At 43.2% G+C, this 9,394-nt stretch overlaps 1 protein-coding gene across 1 annotated transcript in view; it reads right to left on the reverse strand.

Moving 5' to 3' along the window:
- The window catches only part of gucy2f (guanylate cyclase 2F, retinal), a 61,310-nt gene that overhangs the window by 15,063 nt on the left and 36,853 nt on the right, over nucleotides 1–9,394 (reverse strand). The window contains exons 11-13 of the mRNA XM_020520443.2: nucleotides 7,932–8,080; nucleotides 4,453–4,616; nucleotides 3,319–3,511 (exon numbers count right to left, since the gene is read on the reverse strand). Coding sequence (XP_020376032.2) covers nucleotides 3,319–3,511; nucleotides 4,453–4,616; nucleotides 7,932–8,080 — 506 coding nt within the window. The remainder of the gene's footprint in view (nucleotides 1–3,318; nucleotides 3,512–4,452; nucleotides 4,617–7,931; nucleotides 8,081–9,394) is intronic.

Here is a 9,394-nt window from a genome sequence, read left to right on the forward strand (position 1 = left end):
CCCCCCCCCCCCCCCCCCGCCCACGACCTCTCTCAACCACCCAATCTCCCTCTCTCTGTCTCTGACTCTCTCTCTCTCACTCACTGTCTATTTCACTCTCTTGTCTCTCTCCTCTTTTTAGTAGTTGTGGTGGTGAGCTATCTTCTCAGACCATTGCAGCCCACAAACCTGGTATGGCTAAGGACACTGCCACCGATGGTGAAAGATGGTAAGTGGAGAATGGAGTTGGAGGAATGGGGGCTGAAAGAGGTTATGGGGATAGACTGATGGGGAGTGTCTGAAAACAAGAACTTGTGCATTCAGAGACCATTGTAGGTCATCAGGCACGGGGGTAAATGGGCTATGATTTACACTGGACCTTTGGATGAGCTCAAATTTAAGGTGTGAGGTGAGGCAGGAAAACATTAGAAAAGCTCAGTGTAGAGAAGTACGGTGGCCATTTTATGGTCTTATGATGATATAACAATAACTAAAGCAAGCAAGACTGAGAAGAGAAAGTGAATGGTCTGTGCAGGAGAGAGATGTACCTACCCAGAGATGAAGAACATACTGCAATGTAAATGAAGGAATTTTGAAGAATTATGAAGAGAGACTGAAGCAGTCAGAGCTTTGCGTGCTTCATTGAAAAGCAGGAAGTTTAAGGGTGATCTTCAAACTGAGACATTATTGGTTGATTATTTGGATAGAAATAGTGTGCAAGAGTGTTCAGAAAAGACAGGAGACTGGCATAAGGTCATGATGTACATTGAATGAGCTGGCGCAGGCACGATGGGCCAAATGGCCTCCTTCTGTGCCATTACAACTGTGATTGATAAATTGCTCCCACTGGTTTTCCACATCCTAAACAGAATTTAAGATAATCATTAAAAAGAAATATAGGAAAAAATCCTTTACAGGGTGATTAAAATGGGTAAGTGCAAGTTTGGAGAGGGAATTTGAGAGTTGCTTGAAAGAAACAAGATTAAAGAAAGTGAGGAGAAGAGCAAAATGGTGAGATTAAAGCGTCAGAAATATCAAAACAAACTTAATCTGTTCAACAGCCTGCTTGAGCACCAGAATGTTCTATGCAGATAAATTTCTCAGCACAGAATCCTGAACCTTCTTAGCACCTAATGCTAACCCTCACCCTCACCCTCGCCCTCGCCTTCATCCTAACCCTCATCCTAGCCCTATACCTATCCCTATCCCTATCCCTAACCCTATCCCTATCCCTAGCCCTGACCCTAGCCCTAACCCGAACCCTAGCCCTACCCCTAACCCTAACCATAACCCTACCGTGTAGAATCTCTCTTGGCAGCAAACGCCACTTCACCAGAGCCTCTCCTGCTGAAGACAGACAAGGAAACCACCAGAGAGATTGACTAACCCTGTGGTGTTGGAAACTGCACCAAAATCTCACAGGTAAAATGCTGGGGAGGGGTGTGGGGTGTGGAGTTGGGGGAAGGAGGTGGGATGGGGGAACAGGATAGGGCCAATTGCTTGAAACATTTAAAGAAAAAAATTTACATTCATACAGTACCTTTAACAGTCTCAAGATATTTCAAATAGAGTGTGGTGCGTGTATGGAATGAGCTGCCAGAGGAAGTGGTGGAGGCTGGTACAATTACAACATTTAAAAAAGCCATCTGGATGGGTATATGAATAGGAAGAGTTTAGAGGGATATGGGCCAAATGCTGGCAAATGGGATTAGATTAATTTAGGATATCTGGTAGGCATGGACAAATTGGACCAAAAGGTCTGTTTCTGTGCTGTATCTCTATGACTATACGTCCCAAAGTGTGTAATTTTTTAAAATTTAACCTGTTACTCCTAATCAACACATTCAGCAATGTTATTACTCACTTCTGGAGCAGTGGGACTTGAACTTGGACCCCCTGGTCCAAGGATAGGGACACTACCACTGTGCCACAACAGTAAAGTACTTAATAGCCAATAAAATACTTTGGAATTGGCACCACTGATGTAAAGTAAGAAACACAGCAGTCAATCTGTGCACCACTCAGGGCTTTTTTAAAATTTATTTATTCATTTTGTGGGATGTGGGCATTGCTGACTGGTCAGCATTCATTGCCCATCCCTAGTTGCCCTTGAGAAGGTGGTGATGAGCTGCCATCTTGAACCACTGCACTGTTGATTCAGGGTTGACCCACAATGCTGATGGGGAGGGAATTCCAGGATTTTGACCCAGCGACAGTGAACAAATGATGATATATTTCCAAATCGGAGTGGTGAGTGGCTTGGAGGGGAACTTGCAGGTGGTGATGTTCCCATATATTTTGTGATCATAGAGTAGATCATTTGATTTCAGTAGTTCTAAGGAATAAATATTAGATCGGTAAACCAGAGGACTCCAGTGCTCTTCCAAAATAGTAGTTGGGGATTTTTTTCTAACGTATGTCAGTGTGTGTGGATTGGCCTTAACTGAATTTCTCATCCAGAAGATGGCATCTCTGACAGTGCCACACTGCCTCAGTACTTTATTTAAAGGTTTCATTCATGAATCCAATCTATCACTGGCTAAGCCAGCATTTATTGCCTAACAGTAGTTAGGAGTCTACTTCTTGTGTTTGGAGTCATCCTTCCCTAAAGGCTGTTGCTGAACCAGATGGATTTTCCTCCCAACGTATTGGCATGGTAATCATATGTCAATTAATTTGAGAATTTCTAATTCCAATTCCACTATCTGCCATGGCAGAGATTTGAACCCAGGACCCAAACATTACCTGGATCCCTGGTCTAGTAATAACCTCCCCCCTCTGCTGTGAATCTCAAAGTCAGAAATCACATAACACCAGGTTATAGTCCAACAGGTTTATGTGAAATCACAAGCTTTGGCTGCGCTCCGAAAGCTTGTGATTTCAAATAAACCCATTGGACTATAACCTGGTGTCGCGTAACTTCTGACTTTGTCCACCCCAGTCCAACACCAGCACCTGCACATCAAGAGAACCTCAATGTACATCACATTCCCTCTCCAAACTTGCACTTCTCCATTTCAATCACCAAGTGAAGATTTTTTCCCTATCTTTCTTTTTAAAGATAATCTCAAATTCTGTCCTCACATGAACATTTGGAAAACCAGTGGGAACAAATAGCAATCACAATTGTAATGGCATAGGAGACCATTTGGCCCATCGTGCCTGCAGCAGCCCATTCAATGTACATCATTACCTAGTGCTTGCACCTTATAACTCAAAAGCAGGCATGCTAGCCACTGAGCAAGACAATCTTAGTGGCAGCACTAACAGGGCTGGCTCTCCTTTGATCCTTAACCACATTGACATTCCTGTCTCATCTGCAGCCGGAGGAATTCTTACCTTGTAAACATCGTGATTGCCTAAAACAGCATCGAACAAAGTGTAGAGGTCATTCAAGAGGTCAATGACTTGTATGGGCTCACTCAATGCTGATATGGTGGTGAAGCCAACAATGTCACTAAAGTAGATGGTCACCTGGTCAAAATATTCAGGCTCCACATTCCCGCCCATTTTCAAAGCTTCAGCAACAGATCTAGGAGAAAAAGAAAGGGGGTGAAATGAAAAGTAATGTGGTGATAGACAATTACTACCCTTTGCTTTTGCAAGAGGAAATCTAATTGTTAGTTTTGCTTCTGATGAAGTGTCGTTGGAATCAAGACGACTCTGTTCCTTTCTCTATAAATGCTGTCAGACCTGCTGAGCTTCTCCAGCAGTTTCTGCTTTTGTTTCAGATCTCCATTTCTTTGTTTTATGCTAGTTTTCCAATGCTTATACATTTATTCATACAGGGGATGAGGGCGTCGCTGCACAGGGCAGCATTTATTGCCCATCCCTAATTGCCCAGAGGATAGTTCAGAGTCAACCATATTGCTGTGGGTCTGGAGTCACATGTAGGCCAGACCAGGTAAGGATGGCAGTTTCCTTCCCTAAAAGACATTAGTGAACCAGATGGGTTTTTCCTGACTGTTGGCAATGGGTTCATGGTCATTATTAGATTCTTAATTCCAGATATTTTATTGAATTCAAATTCCACCATCTGCCATGGTGGGGTTCAAACTTGGGTCCCCAGAACGTTATCTGGGTCTCTGGATTAACAATCCAGCGATAATACCACTAGGCCATTGCCTTCCCAGTGGGATTATGAAACTAATGTATCATTATAATAAACCCATTCTTATGTCACCGTTTCCCCACCTATTCTAAAATGAACTGAGAAGCTAGATTAAAAAATATCAAGTGGGGGAGAAAGGAACAGACATATCAGACTGGAAACATTAACTCTATTTCTGTACTTTTCACAGAAGTTGCTAGACATGCTGAGTTTCTCCAGCACATCCTTTTATTGTCAGTAGCATTTTCTGAACCTTGAAAGAAGCATTGACAGTAACAATACACACAAGTGCACCTCCTTCAGCACTGGCAAAGTCCATGGGAAACCTCAGCTCGAGCTGTTAGACAGTGTAATTTACTCACGGAGGCAACATCTGCGACAGAAGTTTCTCGGTTTTCTGTTTCTCGACTTCTAGTTCTTCAGTACGGTCACGGATCAAATCCTCGAGATTGCTGGAGTACTGTTCAAGCATCCGAAGCATTGAGTCAATGATGTTTGTCTTCTTCCCCTTGTTTATGGTTTTGAACTGCAGGGGAGACAGCAAGGAGTCCATCAGATACCCATTCCCCAGTACAATGATTAGAAAGGCAAGGTTTGCATTTATCTGGCTCCTTTCACACCCTCAGGATAAGCTTAAACTCATTACAGCCAATAGGATGCTTCTTGAAGTCTAGGCCCTGTTGAGTTGTCGGAAAATGTAGCAGTTGATTGGTGCACAGGAAGCTTCCGCAAACAGTAATGGGATATTGATCTGCCAACAGGAACATGCAAATAGAAGCATTTCTAACAAATAGTTTATTTGATACATTTGTTGTGTGGTTCCTGGGGCTAAGTCAGCAACTATTGCTTACTGTTGGTGGAAAGCAAGAACATATATATACTCAAGAAGCCCAGTAGAACTTTGGGGGTTCTCTCAAGGGCTGTTGGGTATAAAGGACTCGAAATTATGCATCAGTTATTTAATGTGCTTTTTTCATAATTGACAGGATGTGGGCATCAGTAGCAAGGCCTGCAATTATTATGAATCACAAATTTCCCTTGAGAAGGTGGTGGTGGGCTGTCTTCTTGAAAAAAAAACTGAGCAGTTTGCTAGATGATTTCAGAGGGCAGTTGAGAGTCAGCCATATTGCTGTGGGTCTGGAGTCACATGTCATGTCAGACCATGTATATAATAGAATCTCTACAATATGGAAGCAGGCCTTTTTTTTAAGAGAGATCGCAAGGCAGAGGTGTTGAGCAGTCTGGGGTAAACAGCTTGGGAGGCCTTGGGTTTTAGTTTAAGAGCCTGAATGGGTGTGACCAGCTCTCGCAGATTGGGATTTCTGGCTAGCATCAGAAGCTATTGGGGGTCTGTACGTAGTCGGAAGCTTCAGTGAATATCTCCTGGCTGCTACTCATTCTGAATTTTCTCTTGATGATTTTTCCTCCTGGATTGGAGAACTGCATGTGAGAATGTGTGTCTGAATTGTCCTTTTTTGCCAAGGGGTGTACTTATGAGATGTTACTATATTAGAACAGTTAATTAGTAATAGTTACTGTATCAATTATTCTGTTAAGTTTCCAATCGAGTTAAGTTATTCTACATTCCTTTTTGTTTGGTAGTATTTTAACTACAGTGTTTGAATAAATTGTGTTTTGCTTAACGTCAAGTAGTTTGACCAGTCACATTGCATCTGGAACAGACACTTTACATTTACCTTTAAAGTAAGAAAAAGTTAGGGCCTAGCCTACCTTCTTAAAATATTTTGATGGGGAATGGTCTGGTCCATAACAAGTCCTATGTTCTGGCTGTGTCACCCCAGGGAGTATAAATTCACTTGAATGATATTAGGGCTAAAAGGGTGGAATTATGAGAATAGTTTGCACAGACTAAATTTGTATTCTGTAACTTGATGTGTTTAAAACGATTTAAGAATTCTATAAAAGAGAAACCATTTCCTCTGATGCACAAGTTTCAGAGCAGCAGGCAGAATCTAAAAATGGAGCCAAGCTGTTAACATCAAGCACACAAAAGGATGTGGAAATTGAGAACTCTTTCTGCCTTCAAAAAGTTGTTGAGGTGCCAATACTAAGATTTATAGATTTTTGTTCACTAAAGAGATTGAGGGTATGGAGACGAGGAGTTTAGATACAGGTCGAGTAGCAGAATTGTGTAGCAGAACAGGCTCAAGGGGCTGAATAGCCAGTTTCTGTCCCTGCGTAATCGTGCTGAGCCCAGTATTCTACAGTCAGCAAGGTACTGAATTGAGAGCTAGTCTGCTGAAAGGCAAAACGTAACAGAGGAGTGGGGACAACGGCTTCCTCAGTAACACTAAGACAATGAGACCAAGAGATTAGCAGAGTCATTCTAAATAATGACCATTTTTTTCTATTAGAGTTAATGACTAACATCAAAGGACAGCCGCCACATTTCTTGAGATGGTCAACTGATATGATTTTGGTTTAACTCTTTTAAAAACTATTAATTTTTCTCCCTGGTGTCTTGGGGAATGCTGTTCATCCATTAGACCTACAGAGCATCTTATACGGTTTTCTACATTAAAGGATGGGCTAGACAATTCCTTTACCAGGCCATTCAGCCCATCAAGCTTGGTCCCCCATTCAAAAAGATCATGAATGATCCTCACCTTCAGCTTCAGTTTTCCATTCAAAATGTTTGATTTCTTTAATAACCAAATAAATCTCAGCCCTGAAAATAGTTAACAATTGGACATCCACAACCTTCTAGATAGAACATTCTCTCAATTTACAGTCCCCTGAATGAAAAGATTTCTTCTTGTCTCTCCTAAATGGTCTTACACTGAGGCAATGGTGCTTAATGCCAGATTCTCCAACCTTGGGGAACAGTCTGAGCCTGTCAAGTTCCCTCAGGATCTTATACATTTCATCATGATCACTTCTTATAAACTCCAAAGTCTATAGGTCCAGTCTTTAAACTGTTCAGAAATATTATCACACATCTCAGAGCAGGTAGGACTTGCACCCAGGCCTGTTCGCTCAGAGGGAGGGACACAACCACTATGCTATAAGTCCCTCATATAGGCCCAGTGTACTCAACCTCTCATCAATCGCATCCCAGGAATCAATCTAGGGGTCTAAGGTATTTCTATTCCCTGGAAAAGTGGGGAGATGGCGAAATAATTGGGTGAGTTGACCTTAGAGAGATGTTCAACCACTTCCCATTACCTCACCAATGAAGTGTTGTTCAACAGGTGCACGAGGGACATTACCAACTGACCCTTAAATGGTCAATTAACAGCCACTGAATGCCCATTTACCTGCCCTCCCAGAAGCAAGGAAAATGAAAACCAAAAGAAAGTGGATAGTGGTTGGTTTACCCCACTGGGTAACTAGGACAACCTGCCAATGACGTTGAAGGGGCATGCCTTCATTTGCCCCAATCTGGGGCCAATCAGAAGGACAGAAGGGAGGCCTCTGAAATCCACACCCTGCTCATGCCCCCGGTCTCCAACCCCAACGCCCCACCTTTCCTCCTTTCTTTGACTCCGTCCCTGCGAGCAGCAAAACAAAAAGACTGACCTTCCCACCAGTGGATCCAAGGCTTTTAAGACCCAGAAGCTGGCTGCCTCTGATTGGCCGGCTGCTTCCAGTGAGCCAGGGGCTATTTCTGAGTCAAGTGATTCGCCGAGATGTCCAGATCTCAGCAAGTTGATTGGTTGGTTTGAAGGCAATGTGGGCACTGAGTCAGTTGACACCTAACACAACCCACAGTTAGCCTGAGAAAGAGAAGGTCGTGGCCCACATCTCATTCCTCAAACAAACCCTCAGAAATCTTATACTCAATCCCTCCTTGATCAGGCCCCGGGTGTGATCTACTCACTCGGTCAAAGATCTCATTGAAGGTAGGTCTCCTCTCAGGTAGTTCACTCCAGCACTGTTTCATCAATTGAATGCACTCCAATGGGGCTTGGTCTGGAGAAACAGTGGGTCGACACATAGGGGGTGGCTTCTTCACCTTCCTGATAATCTCTACAAAGTAACCGATAAATTAATCATTAGCATCTGGAAAGAATCAAGTGACTCAATTATAGAATCATACAGTACAGAAGAGGTCCTTTGGCCCATTGAGCCTGTACTACTGAAACTACTTTAAATCTACATGAGTCTACTTTCCCGCACTTGGCCCATAGCCTTGAGTGTTGTGACTTTTTTCTTTAATTCATTCATGGGATGAGGGTGTTGCTGGCTTGGCAGTGTTTATTGCCCACCCCTAATTGCCCAGAGGGTAGTTAAGAGTCAACCACATTGCTGTTGGTCTGGAGGCACATGTAGGCCAGACAAGGTAAGGATGGCAGATTTCCTTCCCTAAAGGGCAGTAGTGAGCCAGATGGGTTTTTCCCCCAACAATTGATTCATAGTCATCATTAAACTCTTAATTCCACCATCTGCAATGGCAGGGTTTGAACCCATGTCCCCAGAACATTATCTGCGTCTCTGAAATAACAATACAGCGATAATACCACTAGGCCATCACCTCCCCCTTATTCAAGTGCTGCTTTAAGTATGTTTTAAATGTTGTGAGGTTTATGGACTCAACTACCCTCCCAGGCAGTGTATTCCAGACCCCCACAACCCTCTGGGTGAAAATCCTTTTCCTCAAATCCAGCTGCTTTCTATCCAGAAATCGCTGGAGAAACTTGGCAGGTCTGGCAGCTTTTGTGGAGAGAATGCTCCATAAACGCTTCAAGTCCAGTCACCCTTCTAAAGAAGGACTCAAAAACATTAACTCTGCTTTCTCTCCACAAATGCTACCAGACCTGCAGAGTTTCTGCAGCAATTTCTGCTTTTGTTTCAGATTTCCAGCATCTGGAGTTATTTGTTTTATTCAAATGCTTTCTATTCACCCTGTCCAAGCCCCTCATTACCTTATATATCTCAATCAGGTGCTCCTTCAACCTTCTCTGCTCCAAAGAAAACAACCTGAGCTTTAGGGGATGGGATGGCATGGCCTAGTGGTATTATCACTGGACTGTTAATCCAGAGACCCAGATAACATTCTGGGGACCCAGGTTCAAACCCTGCCATGGCAGATGGTGGAATTTGAATTCAATAAAATATCTGGAATTAAGGATCTAAATATGACCACGAATCCATTGTCAATTGTCGGGAAAAACTCATCTGGTTCACTAATGTCCTTTAGGGAAGGAAACTGCCATCCTTACCTGGTCTGGCCCACATGTGACTTCAGACCCACAGCAATGAGGTTGACTCTCAACTGCCCTCTGGGCAATTAGGGGTGGGCTATAAATGCTGCCTAGCCAGCGACGCCCTCATCCCGTGAAT

Source organism: Rhincodon typus, chromosome 6 (assembly GCF_021869965.1).
Source record: "Rhincodon typus isolate 14 chromosome 6, sRhiTyp1.1, whole genome shotgun sequence".
Lineage (NCBI taxonomy): Eukaryota > Metazoa > Chordata > Chondrichthyes > Orectolobiformes > Rhincodontidae > Rhincodon > Rhincodon typus.